At 45.3% G+C, this 27495-nt stretch overlaps 1 protein-coding gene across 3 annotated transcripts in view; it reads left to right on the forward strand.

The window, feature by feature from the left end:
* Positions 1–27495, forward strand: part of LOC118507233 (IQ motif and SEC7 domain-containing protein 1) — a 167575-nt gene that overhangs the window by 80423 nt on the left and 59657 nt on the right. For 2 of the 3 annotated variants that reach the window (XM_036045470.1, XM_036045473.1), the window contains exon 2: positions 24441–25686. The exons of the other annotated variant lie outside the window; for it this stretch is intronic. In XM_036045470.1, the coding sequence (XP_035901363.1) occupies positions 24974–25686 (713 nt within the window). In that variant the 5' untranslated portion in view covers positions 24441–24973. The remainder of the gene's footprint in view (positions 1–24440; positions 25687–27495) is intronic. 3 annotated transcript variants of the gene reach the window in all.

Consider the following 27495-nt stretch of genomic DNA (forward strand, 5'->3'; position numbering starts at 1 on the left):
GTGTGCTAGTTTCTTGCCTGTATTTGCATGAAATTAATGTGGCCGCGCGTGCGACTCTGTGTGTGTGATGATGTGTGAGCAGTGAGTGAAGGGAAAAGTAGTTGAGATGGAAACGAAATATGCGAGAGAAAAACATGTAGTGTGAAGCACAGAACCCGTCATCAGCTGGAAACAAATCAACCTCAAAATGACACCCAACAGCGCTGGAACGGAAAGATAGTTAACGTTTTGTTGTGCTGGGAAATGCCACCGATCGTAAGCGGCGGAAGCAATGGAAAAGTTTTACCATTTTCCCCCAAACAAACACACATATCAGATTAGAAGGCGTTTGACAGATTTTCTCGTGTAGCGAATTCTGGTAGCGGAAAACCCTCAGGTGTGTCGTTGGCGAACGGGAAAACCTCCCTCCTTTCGACCATGAAAAGTGTGCGGATTCAAGCCACAACTTCACTTCCGTCACTTGTCGTGTCAGCACCTTGTGCAGAGAAAGCCGTCCGCGGGTGGAGCAGTTGCTGGAGCTTTAGCACAAAATGCATTACGCTTACGGGGAGGGTTTTCCCTTAAGCCAAACGGGGAACAAAACTTGCCAAATGTGTGGTGGCGTCGGGAGTGTGTGAGAAATAAAGACTACTCATGACCTCCGCTTGCTTTGTGTGCTCCGGCCAGGTCCGAGGCTGCTTCAGGCTAATCTTCAGGGCTTGGCAGTTTTGAAGAAGCGACAGCCAGAAACCCGCACACATTAGCACAATTTATTTGAAATGTACCGTTTGCTTTATGTGTTTACCGGCTGTGTTTTTTAAGTTGGAAGTTTTTAGCGTGCTGCCACTGTGTGTTGTGTGTCTCGGATGCATTGGCCTCGGCTTTGGGGTGGGGTGGACCGGGAGAAATGTTGTTTTCCCTTTTTTTTCGCCATTTCGGAGGTCTTTCTGTGTGCTCGGTGCTACCGTGCTTGTGATGTGACCTGTGCTGTTGGTTGAAGTCTTACGGTTGCAAAACATTTTGCAACCGGAGTGAGGCTCAAACTCGATTCATTTAATTGGATCAGCTATTTCGCATTTTATTCGCAGATGTTTTAAGTGGAGCTTAAAATTGCAAAACTAACTGATGTTATTCGGCAAGAGTAACAAAACGGCAATACAAGATTTGCAATGAGCTTGTTTAAGGCTTTTATATCATTTGTCTACAAAGTTAAATGCACTTTTTTATTGATTCGCACTGACCAAGTCTGTCCAAGGTCCAGATATTCAACTCGAAATGTCTAGGATTTTGCTGCCCATTCCCAGCTCAAACAGAGCATGAGTTTTATGCTGACCCGCTTTCCCGCATGCGATAATGTATTCTAGTTCGGATACGCGTGTGATGTGCATACGCAAAAAGCATCTGCGTTTCCTTTCTCCAGCTGAAGCTCATGAGTCTCCAAGCGTCCCTGTTGTAAAGCTCCGCCACAGAAATCACGGTCATCAGAACATACAATTCAATAAGGCAACCAAAAACCCTTGAAGCGTACCAACTGCACAGCTGGAGTGTAAACTTGAAACGGCTCATTAAGTGAGCCCTTAATGGGAAAATAATATTGTTTTGGGTCGGTTGTGTCGTTAAAAAAACAGGCATAATTGATTCTGTTGATGGTTCCTTGGCTGGTATCCCATTTACGTCAATCGATCGGCGCGTGGATAAGAATTGACGTTAAATATGTTTTGATCATTATTAAAATCTACATTTCTAACTCATCTCAGACGGCTTATTTGGCGGAAGAAAGTGAATATCTGCTCCTACTTGGTTTTAACTTCACGATTAATGTGGTTAGTCCGCTTTCCCATTCACAAACCTGGGTAAAATTAATAGCCCAAGGGAACTGCAAAGAACGTCAACGTGTGGCTAGCGTCTAAGATTGGTTTGTTTCGGTTCTGCAAAATGTGCGGGTGCGATGATTCACTCCCAGACGCCTCCAGAAGTTAGTTAGTTACTACACCCTCCAAAAACTACCACTCACCAAGCGAGACGGAGAAAACCATCTCCCGCCTGGTTGGACCGGTTTGGGATGGAGTGTAGCATGACGCCATAAATCCTACTCAGCTCAGCTGACAGTTGTAGTAAAAGGATGTTGTGGTTTTGCGCTGCAAAATAAAAACATCTCATCTACAATGTTTCCCTTGTAGCGACCCTGAATCCAGACGGCCCGGAGTGTCCCGGTTTGGAACCCAGTTTTTGCTGTCTCCCAATCTCTCTTCCAATAATTCTTTCAATGCGCGACGCGATGTCGAACGAAAACAACTCTCTCGTACAACTCGCTGATTCCTGTGTGTGTGTTTGCGCGATCGCGTGAAGTTTGCGTTGGTGCACGACGGTGATCGTGTAACCTTAATCGCCTTGTACTTCGTTTCCATAAGGGAAAAAACAGGGACATAATGTGAGCTAGGCTAGTTTACCTTCGAAGGGCAATCGGAAACGGCGTCACTAGCTAGGTCTTTGAACTCGCCCTTTTGCTCTGGAGGCCCTACATCCATGAAATGCGAACCGTTCTGAGTGAAGAGAACCGCTGCCAATGTTTGTATTCGTATCGTTCTCGCATTACATACATACAGCGAAACCGATCCACCAAAAAAGCACACGATCATTGTTTACCAATAAGATCATTTATCCCAACCCGAAAGGGTAAAAAGCAGGCTGTTGGTAGACAGAGTCGAGAAGTTTCGCGGGATTTCCCCACTGGTCAGAATCGAATGTGTGTCACGTGTTGCTGCTCGGGACTCATCTGACCTTATCGGGACGCCGGAACCTGAACCGTCGCCGTGTCAGTTGCTGTGACGGGGGTGACGTAAACCGAATGGAAGTCTCTGCTGTTGTCACACTGTGCACTGTTTACGTTCTGCTTTCTAGCAGTGGTGTGTGGAGCAAGTTATTAGCTTCGATGACTAATGAAGTTTTGTGCTCACAGCTGCTTGGCATGTAAACGGTATGTTTGCGCTGGCCGGCACGTAGTATGAGATACTTGTAAGATGATGCTATTGTGCGGGGAACAATAATAGTTCATAAATTATTAACTGAACTATTTGTATGAGCAATGTCCACTAGGTTCTTCCTGAGCTCATAGCTATTGTTTATTGAAGTTCTATATTTCGTGACACTTCAATTCGCATTTTGAGCTCGTCCCCTCGTCGGAAGTCTATCGTCTCCTCGGCACACAGGTCAGGATCAATCGTATGCCGACCGCGGAAATCCCCACCGCCGCCATCGGGCAAACATCATTGACATGTCTCACCGACCTGAAGCACGCAACGGAACAACGTGATCAGAATCGGCAATCAGCAAGATCGTTCCGTGCGTACCCAAGGTATATATCCAAGGCAAAGCATCACCAATAAAACTCCGAAACGCACACATTTACGCCGTTGTGCGTTAAGCTGGCTAATTTCGCACAAAACCTTAATTATAACTGGCTTGATCCATCATCGCTCATTGTCAGCCCGAATGGCGTGACTCTTCGCATATGCGCATGCGGCGGCCAGCTTGACAGTTTCTTCCGGTTTATGGTTTGGTTTTCCGTAGCAAACGCTTAATTCTACGGGTGTAGTAAAATTGGCGCTGCAGGAATTAAAGCGTCACAAAATTCTGAGAAGATCAGACGAAAAACGGAAGAAGAAAATTGATTTGATCAGATTTTGCAAAATTAAAGTTGACGACGATCGTTCGAGCTAATTAATGTTTGATTTACAATTGTTAGAAATGTAACAGTTACAATAGCTTGTTAGTGCCACTTGAGTGATTTTTGCTTGCCCTGTTTGGTACTTGTGTGGCACAGTTCCTGATGTTAGTTTTGACGGGATTTTGATTTAATTGGGGTATAACTGTTTCGATAAGGCTCCACTTTTTCAGGAGCCTTATCTTGAAGCAAAATTTTTCAATTTAACCTTCTTCCTGGCCAACATCCTGTTATATGCAAGTCTGGTACTTCATGAATACACATTTCACAATTCTGCCAATTACCGAAAACCTCACCGCATTCCCGAAACAAAACAAAAAAAAACTTTCCCTTTCACAACATTGATGATATCTGGATGTAAAAGAACATTACGTACCAATGTTGCTCATTATTAATTCCATACTTTCCTTCTCCCCGGACCTTGATGTCTTTTTGGGACAGTGTTTCGTAAAGATCCTATCTCGAGCATCTTGAACGACGGCGGGCTGGCGCAACTCCACAGTACAGTCAGCCAGTGCTCTCTTGGCTACCCCTTCTTCCATTCCCGTAAGTGATCTTAAAGCCTCACTAAGTGCAAACTTAACTGCATCCGGTCCGGGTGATATATGTTGCGCTAATGCGTTGGCTGTTAACCGCAGAAGGCTCCCAGGAGAGAATGAGAGTATTACGAGGCGAGGAATAGCTCCCCTTTATGGTGTGGTGTAGTGTTTCCTTTCCTTTGATTGCACTTTTAGAACTCTGATTTCGGTGTTCGCGCTTTGCGGTGGTGCGGCTCTTTCTTCCCTCTTTGAAGGTGTTTTTCTCACTTTTACTCTCTTCCTGTGCTCGACCAGCGACGATCGGCTTGATCGAAAGCGCGGATGGAAAAGGGAAGAGCAAAGTGGCATAATTTCTCATCATTCTCAGCACCCAAGACCCAACAGCGCCAGGGTCGTCACTTGAAGACGGTGCTCTCGAGGTGCAGCTTCCGCACAAGATCCGTAACGCTTCGCTGTTGTTCGGGTTTTGATGGTCCGGAACAGAAATTTCAATTAATCTGTCAAATCTAACCGGCGGATTCCTACCGTACCCCATCTCAAAATTTCTGGGCGAAAGGCGAAAGTCGACACTGTTTTCGGGCTCGGGGGGTACGGCTAGTTGTTTCACTTTCCTACCGACAAATAGCCGGCCCGATTAATCTTACCGAGCGCGCCAGCTTTGGTGTTGTTAGTGCTGTGGAATGCTATTGCGATGAAACTAAATCACAGTCTGTTTTTTTTTTCTCCAGCTGAACACCTCTTTTGTATTGTTGATTTTTTGTTTGGTATAGAAACGAATCACCCATCAATTAATATTCCACCCTGGGGACATCTTTTGCCCGCGGACTGGTTTGTGGTGCGATGAGCAAACGACAATAAATAATGTGTCGGCGCACGAGCGGCGGAAAGGTGGAATGGAATGAGATTTTAACCGTAATTAATATGCAATCGGAAAATTTTGGGATGAGTCCGGGTTCGTTGTCCCATGAATAACTTACTCACGTCGAGAGATTCAAGATGATGTTGGATTTGTGGCTGATAAGGGACCTAGATACGATTGATGCCTCTTAATGGTTGTTTCAATCGTGCCCGCTTTGAAACCGAGGATTCATCGCCCACTTATTGTAGCTTGATGCCACCCGTGTGGACCTAACCAGATCTCAATGAACTTTCATTAAGCGAGCTCGCGGAGTATCCAGGCTTTTGCTGCACGAGTACGGCGAGAAATGAAACCAAACACGCAAACCAGGTGACCTATATATCTACTTCGCCGTCGGGATCTCCAGAAGTCCAGCAGATAAAGGGTCCCGATTCCAATTCCGGCGAAAGGGCGAAAGTGGCGTCCAATTCCGGTTCTATGCTGGCGAAGGGAAGGTGCACAATCGTGTGGCCTTGATGCGGCAAAGAATCCTCCAGCACCAGCTAATGCATTCCGTGACCAGAGTTGTGTGCATCCCACCGCCTGGTTCGCCTGGTGCGCTACCCTGAACTAGAACCAGATTTACGCGAGAGTGGGACGTCCCACTTTCTGGAGCTAGTCGTCCGTTGGCCGGCATGAGAGACCCTGTATCGATGGACCATTGCAACCACGCAATTCGAGGTACCGAGGAACCCTTGGACGAATTGTCCATAGCGAGAGAGTGTTTGGTGTGTTGTTCCAAGCCTAGTAGGAGAGCACAAAAATAGAAACAAGTTAAGCGCACATTGCGCATCTACCCCGCCTGGCCGTCGTCCTCGTGGCCCTGACACGATCTGACTCACAATTGGTTTGAGTTGATGGATGATTGTTTTCAATTAGCTTAATCGGAACTTCTCTCGCCTCAGCTCACCCGATCCATGTCATCATGGCGGCGGCGGCATCATCATCCCGTTTGATCACCCCGGGGTGAATGTATAATTCGAACACGAAACCGACTCAACAATGTCGCGACACGCAATTCCGTAAACCTTCCATTCTCTCGATCGCAATAGCTGTGCGTATGGATAGCGCAGTATTCCCTCGCAAGCATTAGCCCACCGGGAATAACTTCCTGTATCGCTAACGTGTGGATAATTTAAATCCTCAACACTTTTCCATTAGAGAGAGCGTACATTGGGTTTTGCCAACTCGTTCGTCTGTCATGGATGTAATTTTCGCGCTTTCTGGCAATCGAAGCGAGATTTTTACGACGCCGGGAGCACTCCGAATCGGGAAAATAAAAATATGTCCGTACGGTGAGTGGTTGCCCGGTAAGACCTTAGGCTGCAGCTGCTGTTTACGAGCGTAAAGCGGCGATTCAAAAACAGGGAACGGTTTTAGCGCCCGGATCTGTGACGCTTCTATTAGTGTCAGTTGCTGACGTAAGTGTAGCGGCTTTCTCTGCGTCATATGAGGATAGTGGTGGTGAGTTTGTCGCCCGTAAAGTTTCTCGCTGCACTCGGTGTCCGTAGATATATGGACGCTTGAATTGGATAAATTGAGTCATAAAGTAGGGGCATATAAATAGGGCTCAGAGACTCCCCTCTGTTCTGGACATTTCGACTAACAATCATTGTTTTAATGAAAATCTGGGTTCATTCTACTCCTCATCAAAGTAATCTCAAGAATTTCGTATGTACTACTATGTCTGAATAGAGCGATTGATAACATCTTTCACAAGAATTCTACACGTGATAGCGAGCGCCCTATCTGTTCTACCCGGTTACGGTTCTAATTATACTTTCTAAGCGGCTTCAAGTCCCATAAGCACCAACAGTAAATAAGTACAATTATGAGCGGAGCTCTAAAGAAAGACCCCTCATAATGATAAATTTGATTGCCCTTCGTTCGTAATAAAGTCTAATCCAGCGTGCCATAAATTGAAGCATTCCATGGTGGAATCGGTTCACCATTTCACCCAGTCATTGCACGAATGGTTAACGTCTGTGCTAGATGTGCTATATCTTCTTCAAAAAAGGGCCCCGTCATTTGTAAGACCACTTTTCGCTTAATCCTCTTCGAAGTAACAATTGCTCACTTACGCTTGCGAGTCCTGCCAACGGTTCTGCCTACAACTATCATTATCATTGAATGCGTCGTTCTTCGCCTTTCATCGTAACTATCTTCGGTCGGGTTTGGTTTAACGTACTTACTTACTTATAGCATGTTCAATGTTTACCAAGAGGAACAACTACCTTTGATGAGTCATGCCAAACCGTTGCTGAAGCGTGCCACACATCCGGCGCAAACCCTTTTACAGAACAAAAGCGAAAGAACCGAGCTATTGAAGAGAGTTCTTGTGAGCCAACTTCAAGGAGAGTTCTCCCTACGTTCGTAGGTGAGTTTTATTTATCATTTCGGACATGGTTGGTCAGCCGTTAGCATTGTATCCCGAGGGTTGTCGGGTTTTTGTGGCGTCCAACGTTCCCGGAAGATCATCATTCCGGTTTGCTTTCCGTTCTGGTGATAGACACGCGTCCCAAGCCGTCCAGCCGTATGGAGCTTGGTACGGTTGGTTGACTTCGACGTTTTGTGTGCCTGTGTCCATTCCATGTTGTTTTCCGGAAGGGTCAAAGCAGCAGTTCCGTTGCCATACCGTGGTCTATGCTTCGGATACTCACCACAGAGAGGGCCTTATTTTGTGTGGCGTTAAGACCGCTTAATTGCGGGTTCGTTGGTGCCGTGACCAGGAGTAAGCAGCTCAGCGGGTGCGTTCCAACCATCACGGTTATGGTAACTGTGGTTCGCTGTGCCAAGTACGGTAATTAAGTGTTATGGGAGTTTAATCTGCTTGTTTATGTATCCTCCCTGTCGCTGTAGGTTGACCGCTAGGGGTATCCAACGCTTCGTATGTTGTGACAGTTGGTAGCGCCGAAGCGGGTTTTCTATCACCCGTCTCTCTAATCTTCTCATCTTTGCCCCATCTGCACGTAGTGACCAAAATTGGACAATATTTTTTAGCCCAACCACGACCACCACAGACGATCCCTCGAAATCATCACATTGCCATAAATGGGCCACAGCGATCGAAACACCATCCGATGATCGTGGAAACATGAGACCAAGGGGCGATTGCGATGGTGTATTGTTTGGTCTACGAAGATCGAGATAGTTGCATAACGCCTCGAAGACGGGCTGAATTGCATGGCCCAAAAGCAACGGACGTACGATTGATTGAATTATTGTGTTTCCATCTCCGCAATGTAAAAGATGGATCGTTTTCGACTGTGCTACCGATACAGATGCATATGTGCACCGTTTTGGCTTGGTCTCTGCTCACCACAACGTCGTAACAACCACCAACCGGCTGATGGCAAAAATTGATTGTCGGTGCAAATTTGAAAGCTCCCCACGAGGGCATGCAAAGTCAATTCGACAACGAGCTTCTTTGTTTTGCCCGCTGAAGAACGGAGACGGTGTAATGATACCTTAATAATGACTGGGTCGGCAAAGAAGATGATGATGATGAGCTCCAAAACAAACCGTCAAACAGAAGGCCGAAGAACGGTGATGATGTGAGCTAATGGAAAAATTATATTTAAGGCATCATTTCTTCGGTTTTTCTTTTTCGCATCCCAAAGGGTTGGGTTAGCAGTGCCTATGGTTACATGATCAAGTGGGCCACAACCATTTGTTGGTCATTGCCAGTAGGCCAATCGAGCACTGGTGCCCGCGCTTACTGCACTGGACTGACTGTACCATTGATTGATAATATTTTTAACCGTACGAAGGTGCGATTTTCACAGCTACCAGACCCCTTATTAAACTGCATTTTACGAGCGATCAAGGAAATGGAGGAAAATCAAACACTATCAGGTGCATATAATCATCACAGCGAATAAAGCGCACGTCGCGGTGGGTAGGTGTTTGGGGCATTAAGGGCACTGGGTTCCGCTGTTTGCTTCCCTTGGAAACACCAGTCAATGCCCTCGCGTGGTGTTGCCATGGCATTTGCTGGCGAAAATATATATATATTCACGATCAACACACGTTCGCATCTGGGACGTTCGCGGGCGCAAGTACGTGCGAGGTTGAACCAGATCACCTTCGAATGCACGTTAATGAAACGGCACGAATTCAATTTACATTTATGCGGTCGATGTCGTTCGGTCGGAGTTTGATGACTTCAGCGTGCTCGTTGGAAGGAATCTTTGGTGTTTGGAGAATAGCACCGGAGAATATCTGGGAAGTTTGAAGCCATCGTAAATTACATACGTTGGGGTGTTGTTGGGTAGCGTGCGGAAGCAGATCTCCGTGTGATTTGGGTTGTACTTCCGTGTGCGGTAGGTGTTGTTGCATGCTTATCACACAGTGATTGTAGCGGAAGATGCTGCTGCATGCAAAGCAAAGTTATCGGAGATCTGAGAAGTCTTCATGTTAGGTTGGTGAAGTTGTGTCAGCTGTTGAGGATTTGATCCTAATTAAGATAGGCTTATAATATGAAGATCTTACCCTATCGTCTATCCTCTCTAGAGAAGTTAGATATATAAGGTATGATATTTTATTCTAAACCAGTTTCATTATGAGATATTTAAATAATTTAGCAAAATCAAGTTTTGAACAGAATAAAATCCGCATGTAAGCCAACCCGGATTAGAGTAACGATTTTATCCAACAAGTAACGTTTATGAGCAATATTTTTTTATAAAACCCGCCGATGTTGCATAATCTTTATCTGTGCAACGATATGCTATATTGCGTTGATGAAAAGCGGTTCGCATAATCGCACCCATTCCCTTCCCGGTAGCGTCCAAAACGCTTCCAAACCTCTGCCAAAAGCTGCCAAACATGACGACACTCTTGGCTTGGATACGGCTTCCGGCTGTTCGTATTCGGCGCTTTTATCAAACAATGGTTCTCCACAGCACGCTAACGATCGGACAGGCAGGCGGACAACAACAGGTACACATACATAAATGCATGCGCATCGGTCGGTCAGTATGCCACCCCCAACATTTGGGGGTGGTGGGTTGATTGCGTCAAACGTTTGCTACCTCTGCTGTGCCTGATGTGTCCCAACTCTATCCAAACAAAGCAACGACGAGGTGCGAGGGTGTACTGAAACGATGATAGAGTTGAATATGCAAAAAGCGAAGGAGAGCTAAAGAGTGATGGAGAGAGTGGAAAATGAAAATGAACAGAAGGAAATGGTGCTAATGCTCGGACGGACGGAAAATTGAAACAGAGGAAAATGGGCATAGTAGAATTGAAGTTTTCATTACAATAGTGATGCAGTTTGGGGAAAAAAGTACATGCACACAGGTCAACCATGATGCATACCAATGCACCCATGCATGTGTGTGTGTGTGTGTGTGTGTGTGTGTGTGTGTGTGTGTGTGTGTGTGTGTGTGTGTGTGTGTGTGTGTGTGTGTGTGTGTGTGTGGTTCCAATGAACACTCTAGCCTCTTCGGTAAGATGTCCACTGTACTGGAATAATGATGAATGAATTGTTCCGCGGCGTAACCCCGTGACGTTTCCGCTGCAAGCGTGCGTGTGGGACGAACCACAACCACATACATCCGATCTCCGGATGTCTAATGAAGCATTTGTATGCTGAAAGTAATGGGACAATCTTACAAACACAAACAGCAAGTAACCACAACTACTCATAATCCGCGCGTACTCTGGGCGACTAGCGTTGTAGCTAGAAAAATGACAGTGTGAACGTATTGGCCTGGCCCCCCGTACACATCGCCAACAACTCAAAGCATAAAATTCGTGTAGGTGACGGGGCATAATATTTCCTTGGATTAACCGATCCAAGAAGATTGTTGTTGTGCGCTGCGGTGAAGCGAAATGAAGCCTGCACATGTGAATGCTTTTGTACAGCCAAACCTCCTCCTCCTCCACGTGAGTGTGCACCCGCGAGGAAGAGGCAGAAACGTAGTGAAGCAATTTCTTTCTTCATCACCATTTTCGCTGAGTAGATTGTTGTGTAGGAGGAGACATAGGAGGGCACAGTACGACTCTATTGTCGCTGGAGTTCAGGGAAGAAAAAACAACAACATCATCAAGCACGGTTTTGCTTCTTTTGCATATGGACACGTTCCACGGAAGTGAAACTAATCAATCCCACACACGTGTGGCTGTGCGCGGTGCTTTAGCTTTTGCTGGTACGTGTTTATGCTTTTGGGAAGTGAACACGATACGGGGTGAAGTATGGACAACGAGGAAATGGAGAATGTTGATTGTAGTGGTTGTGTTGTGTAAGCATGGCCATCTTTTTTTTTCGTTGGCAAGAAGTTTAAGAAAAGTTTAAATCAATGAATTTGCGAATTTAGCCACGCTGGAGAGTTCATCAACTGCATCAATCCATCTCAGTTAGAACCTACGCCAAATGTGTTAGGTCGTCCGGTGTCATTCTTTTGACATGATCAACCTACCGGATTCGGCGGGTCTTATTCGCTGCATAGCAAGATAATCGTACAGCCAAAAGAGCTTATAACTGTATTAACTCCTTCATTTTCCTTCTACACATACGGCGTCAACGCTTTCCTGAAGATCTTCCTGCCGAATGCGACTATCTCGAAGGGTTGTGTGAGTTTGAAAGAGAGTCCATGCCTTAGAGGCTGATGTGAGCTCTTGGACTGTAAATGTTCCCCACAGTCCCGGTTTCTAAAGTCGCGACAGAGGTTTAAAGCGGAGGAGATTCGAGTAACTGAACATCTATGTTGTCGGTGCTGACTTTTGACTCCGGTAGAGGAAGTTTTGGGTGTCCTCAATGACCGTTTCTTAGAACTGCTGCTATTGTAGCCACCATTGTTTTGGTTTGCAGTTCGTTTTCGCTTTGCATGATTCTTTGGCGAGCTTCTGCTGGTTAAAGGAGCCCTAAAACAAGGAACCGTTTGTTTGACTTAAGTTTGAACAGGATCAGGATTGACTTAAGGAAGAACTGGTTCTCTCTAGCCCCAGAGGTTCCAGAGCCATCTCTAGCATCAGAAAAATGTGAGCAATTCTTTAAACTCACACCATTTTATCTTGTCAATTCTCTCCCCTAAAGGCGTGAACGTTTGCCACCCCTTTGATGATACACTATTTCTCGCGCATTAAATTACATGTCTTCACACACAGCTATTAGCAAACAGGGTGCCAGACAGGTTTCATCATCATCCTGTCGATGTTTGATGGGACGCAGACCATCATTAGCATCGGCAGCAGTTTGATTACCGTGATCGTGTTGTCACCATTATCAAGGTGCACAACCCTTCGCTATAAGCATTATGCAAAGCAATCGTCACTTTCAAACTCATCTTATCCACCGTCCACCGGTATCGGGAGAGAGATAAGTTATAAAGCGATAGATGCAGGCATGCCACCACCTGCTGTAGCCTATTCCGTTTCGTTTAATGAATGCATCCTCTTGATCGTAGGACCGAAAACATAAACTGTCCAGCGGATAGGAGATTTATCTAGCATTAAGAAGGAAAAAGTAAGCATTTGGCTTCTTGATGATTAAGTCCCAAAGAAACCGTCGTGTCACTGGCACAGTGACCTCGATTGTGTATTGAAGCGATTGGCAAAGGGACTCACAAACGTGCTGTTTTCAATCGAAAAGTCATCTATCCGCTGCTCTTGTGGTGGCACACGCTGTACGAGATTGCAGGTGGTAGCATTCCATCGATTTGATCAGCACGTTGCACCATTGTACCCACTGCCTCTGGTGGAGGAAACGATGCCTCAAGCTGTCATTATGAAAGTCACGTTCTGTGGCGATAATTAAAATGTTGTAGAGCTCGGATGTTACCGAAGCGCCACCGGGTAGGGCTTCGGTTAGAGGAGATAGCACGAAGGGAAAATTTAATGTCAAATCGAAAGATTGCAAGCGACGAACCCCGATGTTAATGTAAATATTAGTAACTCTATTTTAATTACTTTTCTATAGCACTTATTTCTATAAATCTGAGTCAATTCACAGTCTACATAATGTCGTTTAAAATTATCGCAACTTTAGATTTATCAAACCCAACCCAACAATGGAGTTTCACAATGTTTTCCAGGTGCTCTATCAGTCTCCAAAAAATATTGATTTTTTAGTGTCATTGTTCGGTTCTTGTTTCCAATTGTTATGCGCGCTGTTACCTTTATGGAAATGTCGTCTCGTACAGCCTATAGCTCGTCAGCCGACGTCACGTCGGGTAACGTCCATTTGTTCCGCATAATTATGAGACCCGTCACCGTTCAACAAGTGAACCGTTGTCCGGCGGGAGCATTGTTAACATAATTGACCCTTACCAAAACAATCCTCTAAAAGGGTGTGAAACGCTTTCATATTTTGGGGAAATAGTTGTTGAGGAGACATAAAGTAAGCTTGTTACAGAGAAGAAAGAAACAAACCCGATTTTGGGAGCGAGGTAGATGTGTAGAATAAAATTAAAATAAAACACGAATTAATTGCCGGAAGATTGGCGTAGCTGGGTCAGTGTTGATGGGTGAATTCATGCGTTGGAAAAGTATTTTCTTTTTCCTTGCTTTAGTAGAAGGCATCTACTTGTGTTTTTCTTCCTATCAACCACTTTGTGTCCATTTATTCAATCATCCACCGTGTCCGTAAAGACACCAAACCGTCCATCAGCTTCAAATTCCGTTTTTGGGGACAAAACGAAAACAAAAAGCAGCACCCTGCTAGAACATTTGCTAGCGGAAAATTGTCGCAATTAGAGCAGAAAGTGTTCGCGGGAGGTTTTTCGGCTGATTTTCTCTCCCCCCTTCGGCTGACAACCGAATCCATTTCCTGTTTCAATAACCGGGATCCACATTTAATGCTGCGTATCAAATCACTGTCGAACGGTAGCCGAAGATGTCGTTGCCGGTTTGGTTCCACCCATTCATTACACGCTTTCTTTCGCGTGCCCAAATTATACCCTTCCGGTGGGCGGCCCATATTGTACAATTTCCGGAAGCTGTATTTGTGCTTGTTACTAACCAATGACAACGAATCGGTTGTGTACGGGATTGCAATTATCTGCGCTTCGGTCGATCGTTAAACTGTCATCCAATCAAATCGGTTTTGCTCCCCTGTTGCAATTAGATGGACAGTTGGTGGAGGTGTCCCTTTCGAAAGGGCCATTCTCTCTTTCCGGTCGTAATTTGTATTCAATTTAGGTTTCAGCCCAAAAGTAAGAAGTGGTTTAATTTAATTTCATCCTAACCCTAGCTCGATCGAGACCGGGTGGCTAATGTCTTCTGGTCTTGTCAGTTATTTCGAACCCAGTCAAATCGTGTTTGGGCTTTTTGTACTAAATCATATCACTTTAAAGTCGGGGTTTTGTTAACACAAAATAAATGGTAGGCTCTTATCGAAAATTGCCCACCCTGCTTGCTCGGTGAGTTACATTCAAACACAATCATCAGCAATTACTATTATCAAACACCGACACACATTTGGATGCCTGTTGCTTCCCCCCCGAACGCTACGAATGATATAACGCTACGAGGAAATCGCTTTCGTTTTGCAGAAAGTAGAAAAGTAAAAGCCTCCATCAGCAGCAGTCCCGATCGGGAGGTGGTTGGCGTGTAATGACAAAATAATTGAGATGTTTAGGCAGATCACTTGACGCGCGAACTGTTTGTGATTGCGTATGTAGATCAGATAATCCTTTCGTTTCGGTGCTTTCGCTGCGGGGTGGTTAAGCCGTGGTGCGATTTAAACGGCCCAGGGAATGCGCCGGCGAAGTAAACCAAAACCAAGGGATGCGATTTTCCTATCGACCGTGGAACACACACATGGGGTGTTTGTGGAGATTATTTTTCTTGACGCGCCGAAGGGAACTTTCCATTTTCTTATACAACAACACGTCGCATTATTTTAAGCGAGGAGGTACCTTCTGGAGGGAGAAAGGGTAGCTTCTTCCCTTTTTTGTTGTTGACAGAGACAAGCTAGGGCTGCTGTCAAGTGGTGTGGAGTTATGTCAAGAAGGAGTGAAAATAGATTGTTACTTCGGTGGCATAACAAATGCAACGGTTGTTCGGTGTTGCACCGCTGGAGGAGCGTGTTAAAAAGTAAAGGGTAACAGTGTTGTATGCCTATTTAAGTAGTAAACTTTAACCATGTTAAGGGTTAAACTAAAAGCTCATAATTTTACAGGCAACCGAGCTAGACGGGGAGGCCAGCAACTTTGGAAGCTCATAGAATTTCAATATGTTAGTCAATATCGATACAATATTCTGCTGATGTTTAAATTAATACTTTTACGTTCTTCTATAATTTAGTCAAACCTTAAAACAATTAAACTTTTTTGTTAATAGTAATAAAAACTGAAATTTTCTTAAACTTTCTTAAAAAAATGGACAGTCTTTTATAGCTTTCTCTGACTTGATTTTACACGTTGCTGGTGTTCGTACAGGGCGACAGTCTTGGCTGGGATTTCATCCCCGGTCCTGCCATGTGAGGACCAACGCCGCTATCGCCTCCGCCACCCCATATAACCGAAGTTTACTCACACTCTAAAAAATCAAGTCAATCAATTTCCTCTAATCGGAGAAATACATGGTTTTGATGATAAAACTGACAAGTGCACCGAAATTTTGATTTTTTAAGGTATAAAATAGACTATTTCAACGCGTTATTGCATTTTTTGGGAGTTTTGATTGATGGAAAATATTATTCTGACATGTTCCATAGACGCATGATTCTACAGCACTCTTGTGCAAGTCAGAGACAAAATGCGACCAATTTAATAACTTACTGAAAGAGTCAATCCTACGTGCGGAGAGGTGTACTGGATGGGATTTGATCCTCGGTCCTGCCGTATGAAGACCGGCGCCGACTGGGGATCGGACGGGATCGGACTGCCCCTGCGGTTCTTCTAACTACTTTACTGCAAACAGTTTCTAGTACCTTCAAAGCATTGCCGATGTTACCCAAAGAATGTGCACCTATTGTAAAAAATACGCATATTTGGCGCTTTTTTTTGCTCGTTTAACACTAATAGAATTGAGTACGTGTTGTGCCAAATTTCAATTTGCTACATACCTCCAAAAAAGGTTTTTGCCGCTCTCTAGCGTATGGCCTCATAATTTGCTCTGCAAAAACAAGTAAACATACCGCAAAAACGCAACCATAAAATTCGCGACAAGCGTTTTACCCTTCAAAAACAAACAAACGTTTTTTGTTGCTTGTGTGTTCAATAAATTTTAAACAATAAAAAAATGCACACCACGCCGTTGTGCACACAAAGTAAAAAATAAATTAAAAAAAAACCTAGCTACAATAAAAATCTTGTCACTGTCTTCGGCATGCACTCAAGTGAATCGAACGGAAGGCGCGATCTGTTTGAGTTTTTTTTCTGACCTTCACCGTTGAAACAGGTTGTTCGGTCTGCAAAACTAAAAGCAAAACTCCTACCCCGAGAGACAACGGAGCAAAGCCATCCGAGCCATCATCATCTCGCCATCAAACATTAGAGCAAGGAACGCGCGGTCAGCTGCTAACATAAACATTAGAATAATATTTCGATTTAAGTCGTAACGAAATGGCTCTACCTTATGGCTATCTTCAACTTCTGTCCATCTGGTGTGCCTGAGTAAAAAAACGGCTTGCCAATGTTCCTCCTACAGACAGTCGACCCACAGGAAGGTGTTCGTGAGCGTACAATTAGGAATGCAAAAGCTCATATTTATGTATTAATGCACCATAAATATGGCTAGCATTATTTCATTGGGATGATGGCACACACTCGGAGTAGGGGAGCGCTAGGCAGAACAGGGTCGTGCGTTGGACGGAACAAATGTATGCAATTTGTGTTTGAATTTATTTGTCTGAATAGAAGAAACAAAGAAGATCTTGCTCTTTCTTAAGTTATATTTGCTTTTTTTAGAATATACTCACATCTTTTTAGATGTCTTCTGTCCCGAAAACGCAAAATTCCAAAACTCTCATGCCATGAAAAATGTGCGATTTTCTTCCCAGCACCGCAAGGAAAGCATCAAGAAAAAGTGCATGTCAATGGCGGGGTAGCGCTTTTCTCACGACAAATCACCCTTCACGACTCTCGCGCCCGCTCGTTGGTAGAAATTTGCATAATAATAGCGTACCTGTGCGAACTTTCCCTTTTTTTCACGACCAATCCAATCCATCACGATGGCTAGGTTTGACCGCTAAAGTATGGCACGGCGGAGCGAGAGACGATGATGCCGTCGCCACCCATGATTGAACCTTGCTCTAACCTTTAGAGTCTCGGTCATTTAAACGCGCCTGTGTGAGAAAGAAAGGCAAAAGAAGCGCAATTTGGCACGCACGATCGTGTGAACTTCAGTGATTTGAACTTTTCATGAAGTTCGTATTAAGAAGTACTTGTGGGTTTTTTTTTCTTTCAAAGTCCTATAAAGAGGAAAAACTGATGAAGCAATACTCGTCGGGCGTGAGGAGACACAATGGAAAAGCATAAGAAATCAATTCCAACCCTCCCTTCTCTCTGTAGTCAACTTCCGGTGTTTGGTGTGATCGGTCACCGGAGCAGCTGTCACTGTAGCTATCCTTTCATCCGACAGTCTGCCGACCACATTTTGGCAAGTTGGCAGGTTTCGATCCAATTTGTGAGCTCTTTCGGGGGGTTTTCCTATCATTTACCAAACATTCCTTGACTCCAATATTTGGTGTTCGAGTTTGCAAAGAAAAAAAAAACAATCAACTTGCTGGACGAGGTGCCATAGTCTATAGCTTCTTTTTGTTACCCCCCGCTCAACAGTTCCTTTCATCAGTCATTCTCCTTCGCCACCTTCTCACTGGCAAGAAGGCACTCTCATTCCGCGCGAAATTAATCAACCGCAGCTAACGAACCATTTTCGTTTGCCGGTGGGAACGATTGGTCAATTATAAGTAATTGAGAGGCCCGCAATGGCGTGGAATGAATTCTGCCAGACGAGCGAACTGGCGAAAAAATGTACCCTAAAGTTCGTGCTGCTGCATGCTCATCCGTCCGGGAAGCTTTTGCTACCGATTTCGGCACGTTAAGCTGCATATTGAGCGTTGGTGAGCTCTGTTGCTGCAGTTGCAGTTGGTACGGATTGTCTGCCGACGCTGCCTTTCGTTGACCCTCCGTGGTGAGCCGCGTTGGTCACATGGGTGATGCGATATTGTGATTTACCGGACGTTTTGCGGTCATGCGAACGGAAATTTGCTTGTCGAAACTGTTGCTTTCCCACAGAGGATCGCCGTTCCTTTGAGAGGAAAAAGGAAATTGATCGCTAGTTAGTTCGTGCTGGGAGGGGTTCCATTTTTTGTGGGTTCGTTGCAGGGTTGTAAAGGAAGTGACCATTTTTCAAAAGCGGGGCTATTTGTGTATTCAAGTAATGTGCAGAAATTGAATATCTCTTCTAAATGTCTAAACGACGCTCTTGGAAGAGGAAATGCTTAACAGAAGGCTGTTTTGGATGAATTTTTCAAATGGCTCTTAAATAACCAAGTTGTTGCCTAAACATCAGCAACTTTTTTTGCCTACACTCATATCATCACGCACTTAGACAAAGTCCAACACAAAGTATCTAGTTCGCTATTTTAAAGGTTGTTTTTGTCTTCAACTTCAACAAAGTTACCTCCCTAAATCGTCCTAAATATTTCAACCCATACCATACCTCCATACCTTTGCCGTCGGAATGCTGACGGTTACATCGGGCTGTTTGTAACCCAGAAAGCGCGTATGCGTGCCAGACTGCAACAAAACTTTAAAAAAAAAACCATCGGTAGGCATTTTTATCATTCTTGTCCCAACAATGGTGCAACGCGTCGTTGCTTGAATTTGTGTTCGTGCACGCCAGTGCAATACCGAAGTTGTTCAATTACCGTCACGATTTCTACCATTGTGCGGCCGTGCTATACTTCTGATGATGGTAGACCCAGTGACAGACATAACCTCAAAATTGTAGCGCTCAAAAATCAAGGCACATGGCACAACCACACCCTTGGTTGTTGGGATACTAGGGAAGCCAATTCGTTCCACTCTTTTTTTGTTGTTGCTGCGGTTGACGTTGTAAATGATGTTCCCGATCTAAGGTTTTCGACTGACCAGAAGTGAAGTGGTCGGTGGCCGGCCCTCATTGCACGCACCATTGGCTTTTGAGTGCATGCAAAGTGGCGTTATGTGGCTGTTACGCAGGAAGACTAGTAGGAAGGCTTCATTTTGTTTTGGAGAGGAACCTTAGTTTTTTAAGTCTCGTTCGCTTGACAGGCGCTTTGGTTTTGGGGAGATATCCATTCGAATTCGGTCATAACCTATATTCTCACCAATCGTGAAATATTGCTTCAAAATCCCAATATCTCAGAGCAACTTTCGCGATGTTCGACCAACAACTAACAATCACAAATTATAGCTTCCAGCGTCGATTTTCAAACACTTCTTCACCATCGTCAACACCACAGAAATGGGTTGCAAACACACGCACAACAACACAGAAAAAACCGCACTTGAAACCTGTTCTATCAAGGTCGCGAGATCTCCCGTACGAATGTCCTGCGCGGGCGTTTCACATTCGCTTCAGTTTCGTGTCGCACCTAGCAGAGTGGACGACCGATTATTGGGACTTTGATTCTCCGGTTCGTACCGAAAGCCCACATATCCGGTGAGCTTACGAATCCCCGTTACTCTTGTAGCTCTTGCAAATCCATATAGGGATGAACCAACTGCCAACAAGCGGGCAACGGTAACAACACGGACATCGTTGCGGGATACGAAGAATTTTGGGGGAGATTATACGCAAACAAAAAACGAAGCTTTGCGCCATATTAGGGACGATGTCTCGCCGGAGGAGAGGTTCGTTCGGTTTGAACCATTGAAATCACTTGTTCAACACCACCACACCGATCGATCGTTCAGGAAGCTACAGTTTGTTAATTATGAAGAAAGTTAGTCGCAGGAGCGTCGCATTCTCAGCGCTTTGATGAGCTTTAATTGGGAGAATTGAGAAAACTGACGAGGAGGAACTTAAAAATCCCACGCAACCTCCCATCCCTCAATGGAAAGCAATAAAATGTGTGACTGAGCGAAAGAACGAACCCAAGCACCCAACAGCACGCGGTGGGCGTTCGATTGGGAGTGGACTAATTTTCGTAGCGCAACCCTTTTTTCCATAGAAACCATTCAGAAGACATCATGTGAAACAATGTTTCAATGCGAAGGTTTTTGTTTTATCACCGATCGCCGTTGATCGATGCGTAGCCGTTTCGGGTTGATGGGAAAACAGAATTACCTCCAATAAACGACAGCCCACGCGACTAATTTTGTGTCAGATGGTGGCGCATCCGGGAATCTGGCTGCGGGGGATTGCCAGCGAAGGCAGCTGCGGTTCTTGGGAAGCTAGGGACGCCTACTCAGGCCCATCCCAAGAAAAAGTCACTGACTGATTTGTAGGGTTGATGTGTTCATCTTCATAATTGCATAGGTTTGTCGCTCTGGTGGTATGCGCTTCAATAGCGCATTTACATCCCAAAATACGCCAATTTGCATTGCACCCTTGTACAGAATTATACCTTTGTAACGAGCTTCTCGGCACAAGATCATACACATTCAGTAATAATGAAACCCTCTCGAAGCGTTTCACACAAAAACCTTGCCTGAAAGACTATTTTGTGTGCCGTGTTAAACGATTTTTCAAAATTGAAGGGCAATGATGAATCGACGCTCAATTGCTCGATTTTTTTTTTTTTTTGAGCGCGAGCCAAGCTTTCACTCGGTGCGTACGATGCGTGGCCAATACGGCCCTTTTTTCGAAGATCACGCACTCCCTATTCGGCAAGTGGTAATATCCTGCCTTTTTTCACTTTCCATTTAGTCCGACAACAACAGCGACTGCTTTTGCTTAGAAACTTTCCAAGCATTTCCTGGAGCTTCTTCGGTAGAGCTTCAGTGGAGAGTGGTTTTGGACACTATCCATTCTCATAATCATGAAACTTGTGAGTGCGAGCGCGCGCGCGCCCTCAAAGTGTCAACCCGCTGGTGAGGAGGTAATTAAAAAGCAGCGCTGCGAGTACATCGACTCACCAAGCTCTCGGCGTGGAAGTGGTACGCTTAACCACGTTTCCTTCTTAACGACTTCGGGCGATTCGGGCAGCCAGGGTGGAATGTTTACTCAAGGGCTCGCAGGCTGTAAATTGTACTACAACCGAACAAACCTGGTGACGATTTGCGCATTGAAATGCATTCCATAAAGTCATCACACTCTTTGTTGGTGTGTGTGTGTGTGTGTGTGTGTGTGTGTGTGTGTGTGTGTGTGTGTGTGTACGCGTATTTAAAGCCTCAAGTGTTTCTTCCTACTTATCGCTTTCCTCCTGGGGGAAAAAAGGGCGACAACGTGTCCAACAACGCAACGGGCAACAGAGCATCGGTGCAGGCACATTAGAGTTTGGTCACACTTTCCCCTGCTTATGCTTGCTGGCAGTGTCATCGAGCGCACACACATATCGTACCGAACGATGACCTTAACTCACCCGTCAACGCCGATATGTCATTTAATTAGCCAACCGATCCAACGGCGACAGCATTAGAAATGAGCGAGGAAATAGAAAATACCCACACACGCACATGATTTTATCGTCACAATTCGGACTTTGGAGATAGAAAAGCGATGGCAGCAACAACAACAAAAAATCCATGAGATCAAAAGCGCCGTACGTGTGCGCCGGCATCATTCAATCAATCAATCATCATTATGACGCGTGTATTGGATGCACGGCAAGAGATGTTTGCCGGGGTACCGGAACACTCTACAATGGAGTTCTTTTTTATCTAAAAAAACTCCTTTAACCGATAAAAAAAACCTCTAAATCAGCGTAGTGTCATCATTAAGTCTCGAAATACCTCCTGCGATTGGCAATTATTGGAAAACGGGCGCCAGCTGTATCGGAACTGAGGGAAAAAATCACTTTCGATTTCCTTCCTAGCGGCTTATTGGTCCGTTAGAGTTTCATAACAGAGATTAGTTGGAGTCGTGCTTCGCTCTTGGTCGCAACACTGGTCGTTTGATTAATTCTCAAAGATTTTCATGGCCAAAGTTGTGTAGGAGGACGTCTGGAGGATGGAATAGTTTCGGTGGGATGTAGGTTTTGACACTAAACAACCTCCTCCTAATGCAACCGGTTCCATTTACCGAAAATGGTCCAAATTTACTAGAAGGAAGCAGACTATGCTGTTACGCAGAGGGATTGCTTCGACTGGATTAGGGCCACTTTTGTTGAATTTCGTGAGTTCCGTGACAGAGGAATCACTGTGCGGTTTGAAATGAAAACGAATGACATTTAGAAATTAAGTACCCATAGTTTGACATTTGACAACCAGCTCCTGATGAGAGTTGATGAGAGCCACCTGATGGCAAAAACACGAAGTATAAGATATTGAAGATCAAAACTTGAAGAAATGTAGAACTGAAGAGTACTGAGTTCTCTGGATAATAAAATAAGTAATCCTACATGTTTTGACAGTTGGTTTTCTTTCTCCTGCCAGCTATTTCATCACCCGCACGCCGTTGAGGCCTTTGCGGTTGCAAAACGGCCACCATAATAATTGTCCCCTTGAACTCTAAAGCTGTGTCCATAAAATTTGTACCCCGTCTTGTCATTTGTTTTGCCGTCGTCTTCAAGATGCGAGGCACCGCGTATTATACAACGTGTAGTGGGGTGATGGCCTGCCTTCTCCCTAATGGATCGGTGACTCTTGGCCGTTGCATAATACGATTGGATTATTAAAACTGTCCGTGGGTGTCCTTCGGCAGCAAATAATTTCCCATCTATCCGACAGGCGGTGCGACACCACCGCCATTGTTGTACGTCCTCATGTCGTGTCTTCCCCGAAACAGCATCACGATTAAACAATCAGCTATCTAATCGGTGACGCGAGATCTACAGCGGTTGAATTAAGCTTTAAATGCTTCGGTTTGAATTCGCTTGTTTCATCTACCTTTACTGACTACCTACACCATATTGACAGTGTGGAGTATAGTCCATTAGTGGCGATTGGAACTCGAATTCAATATTCCAATCGCTCAGCTAACGTAACTGGATGTTTAATCCAACCCGACAACAAACATCGGCGTATTTATTTTACTGTAATTGCATTCTCCCGACAAACCGTATCCAGCTTCGCTGCCAGCAGTAATGCAACCGAGCTGCACCGGGCCTTAATAAGGAAATTGAGTGTAGGAAGCTACCCTATAATCTTCCAGCGTGCGTTGGCTAGCAAGAGGGGTGAAAAAAAAACATTTAAAACAGTTTTCTCTTGCGCAATATCAATGGGCACGCAAGCGCCAGCAGCAGATGCAGTTATTCCGGATTGGAGAACAATTCACTTCTAGGTCCCGGTGAGAAAACGGCAACTGCACATGCCGCCATGTTTTCTGCATAGGCATTTCATGCCCTGATTATCGTCGTTGTAGAAGCCCCGTGCAGTCGTGCTCCGTTATGACGATGTGTTGATTGTGAAATTAGCCACCGTTCGCACGTTCGCCCGCCACGCGCATATTCTAATTGGACTAGAACGCCTTCTAGCGTTGCTCAGTGGCTCTGGACTAGAACGCCTTTCCACGCCCAATACACAACCGCTAGACATCGATCAATACGGCGGAAAGTAATGATAACTCTGCTCAACTTTGTATTGGAGCGCGTTTAATGCTGTGAATATTCAGCTCGCTCCTACACAGTGGATGACAGTGGAAAGAAGTCACATTCCACGTCTCGTCAGGAAATATTTTTAGCACCACCCACCGGTGGCAACAAGTACCGGCGAAGTTGCTGATGACTTGTAGCGGAAATTGGGCAGTTGTTGCGCGAATAAATTCTTAATTCTTCAAACTTCAACCACCAAAGTGGTGACGAATAATACGGAACCGAACGGTTGAGGGACACCCCGGGCATTGGGGTGATTTAATAATTATTCCAAGTGGTTAAGAATATCGTAGTCTTTCTCAGGGGCGTCGTACGGGATTGTTAGTCGGGAGCAAGAGTCTCTTGTCCACCCGCGCTTGTTTGCTCTTGTGCTCGGGCCGTTTACGTTACATGTACAAACAAATTCACCTAAAGTCCTACGCAATTCCGAGGATTTAGGACGGTGGTAGTTTGAGTGTCTGAAATGTTTCCAGCTTGAGTTGATTGAGTCAGCAGCAGCAGCAGCAAGTGTATGACAACTTGATAGGTTTTAAGACGCGTCAGTAAGATAGCTGGTGGAATGAACGTGCTCACACATCTTCAGACACTTGTAGAATATTTCTGGAAGTTCTCGACGAAGTTGGAACATATGTAGCTTGAAGTATAACCAAGATGTGTATTCCCAATTTACAGTATTTTCCACAACGAAAAGTGCAAACTAAGGTGAAGCAAAGAAGAATACGCAACTTCGAATTTATGAAACGAACTGAATAATAAGCGAACAACGAAAAATATTGAACTTATCAGTGTGTGCCTGTGTGTTCCTCATCAACCAAAGCTCTCGGTCTTATCAACGGAACCTAGACGACGAAATATCACTGTGGCCTTAGCTGATTGTTTTCCAAATCTTGTGGAGAAAGTGAACCCGATGGGTATCAAGCTGGCACAATTACCATCGCCGGTGGTCCTGCGCGTGCTCGTAAGGGTCTGAGAGTCTGCCCGCAACCTAAACTCGCCCCGGGGTCAAGTACGCGCGTGCTGTGTGCCGACTCAACGCGTTCATTAGCTCGCGAGGGAGCAGAGTTGTAACGCTTCCGGCGTATTTTGGGCCCACCCCTGACGCGATACACAGAGGCCCACATTGGCGACCCTAGAGGGACCGCCCTAGTGCGGAACATCCGCTCCGATCCCTGCCGACCGGAGACCAAGCTAAACCACCAAAAATCATGCTCGACTCGGAGCTGTACCCACGCGGCGGGGACACTCATCAGCACGGACATCATCATCACCACCACCATCATCACCATCATTACAAGTCGCCGCATCACCGCCACTACCACTCACCCTCCCCCCATCACCATCATCAAGGGGGCGCAGAGCGGGAACGAAAGTCAAGATCGTCCCCGCGACATCACCACCTTCAGCACAGTGATGGGGAGAAGCTAAAGTACCAGAACGCGTTCGGTGGTTCGGTGGGCAATATTGGTGGTTCGTCCTCGTCGGAGAAGTATCACAAGTTTTTCCCGCACCATCTACTTTCGGGTGGTGGTAGCGGCACTGGTGGTAGTGGTGGATACTTCGATCTGAGTGACAAACTGGACAGTTTGAATATTGGTGCTGGTAGTCGAGGTTCGGAAAAGAGTAGTCTGATCAGTGGGAGTGGAAGTAGTGCGCTGAGTGGAGGTGGTGATAGTAACAATAATCACCAGCATCATACGTCCGGGTCGGCTAGTATACTGAGCGATACGACAGCGGCCGGAAGTGGTAGCAATGCGAGTGGAGGTAGCAGTAAGAAGCGCACGATAGTGCTGGTGGGTGATGGCCGGAGCCGTGTGAGACGAGTTGTGCGGACACAGACGAGACAGATCACTGTGGTGAGCTACTCGGGGCGAAAGAAGGAAACGGAAACGCACACCAGCCATCACGCGACTATCGTCAGGTGAGATTCTAATACTGCACAGTTCTAGGATTGTGGGACGTGAGAGCTTGACGGTTTTTGGGAGGACCTTACAAATGCACTTAAATTAGACCAAGCGATTTATTAGGTTCATTACGCATTCGTTGAAGTATAAACCGTTTTAATAAAACTTTTATCTATCGTTATATTTCCAGGTAAATTCAACTCTCTCTCTCTCCACAAACCTTGATGAGCTCGATAAGCGATAACGATAAGTAAAAAACCTCCACCCATTAGATGTCACTTTTAACTAAAAAATGCACAAATTCTTTTAATTAAGAAACCCCATCTTTTGTGTAACAACACCATTATTAAGATTATAATTTACTCTCGCCTCCCAGCTAAAGACAGCGAAAGTAGACACTTTTTATGCGTTCTGCTTTATCGCAAAAATAAATCTAATCCCCATTGGCACAACAAATGGCTTTACATCATCGCTTAGTCTGCGGAGGGGGGGAGATGAGAGTTGCATCGCACTTGAAACGAGCGCGATTAGCATTTTTCTCAAGCTTCTCAGCTTCCCGCGCCCGTATACGCAGCAGCGGGTTGACAAGTTTTGTTTGCTTTTAATTTGTGAAACATAAAATAAACCTTCCATGAAGAGAGTTCCCCCCCCCCCTCCTCGCAGCAAGTTGTCAGAGAGAAAAAAACTATCATTAAATTCGTGGGAAAATTAATGTAAAGCCTATCGCGTAACAGAAAGTGCAAGGCGCACAAGTGCGTATGCTGGGCGAATCTCCGCCATAGATCTGTTTCTTTTTCATTAGCACGACTAATGTGAGAGAGTGTAAAGGGTAAAGGGCGAACGCACGGGGGTACCCAGATCGATGATAAATGTGAGTAGTAGTTCCCGTTGTTTTTTTTTGTGACCCGCTTCCATCTAAGATTGGGCCATTTGTGTCGATTATGTAAATCGCCCAACCTACCGGTCAGAGTCGAGCCCAAGAGAGATTTAAAACCGATTGAAATAGAGGCAAAGCAAATTGGAGGCAACCAGAGGAGCAAAGTGCATACCATGCACGACGGGTCGTTCATCGCGAAACAAACGATTTGAGATGTGCTTTTTTTTGGGTGGAAAGATTCGGTAAAGATTAGTTTACACCATTAGGACACCATTAACTGCTCCGGTGCGATGGGAAGCGCGTTGGGTCATCTTTGCCGCAGATAAACCGCAGCAGGTGGCAGATGTGTGTCTCGGTCTCGATTTTGTCATCAGCGTGAGAAATCGAATGCTTGCCGATCGAAGAAGTCATCAACGCACAATCGCGGTTGGATGGTGTTAATAGGGAGTTCTAGCAACATCTTTATTAGATTTCGAAGATGTTGGACACCGACGGCTGTTACGATGGCCTTACGATGGCGGGAATGACTAGCAACGGCTTCTTTGTCACTGGACCCACTGTGGTGCAAAGCTAGTAAATCTTACGAATAGACTTCGTAACTCTCTTGCGGCTGTTTGATGCTGCCATAGACAGTAAAACAAACAACATAGTCACATCCTTGAGAATCGTTGGGCAAACAAAAACTGTGAGCAATTAGGACAACACAGCACATCAGTCCTAGAAAAAAGAAATCAATAGAAACCCTCCGACCATTGTGATGGACGAAGAACAAATCGATCTGTGTCCGGGAGGCATGACTATCGACAATCAAACACACACACACACACACACACACACACACACACACACACACACACACACACGAATTTACACATTTCCGTTTCACGTTACGTTCACGAGCTGACCTTTCCGGCGGTGCTAATCCTGTTGTGTGGTGCATTAACGTATG

This window comes from Anopheles stephensi, chromosome 2, assembly GCF_013141755.1.
Source record: "Anopheles stephensi strain Indian chromosome 2, UCI_ANSTEP_V1.0, whole genome shotgun sequence".
Taxonomy (NCBI): domain Eukaryota; kingdom Metazoa; phylum Arthropoda; class Insecta; order Diptera; family Culicidae; genus Anopheles; species Anopheles stephensi.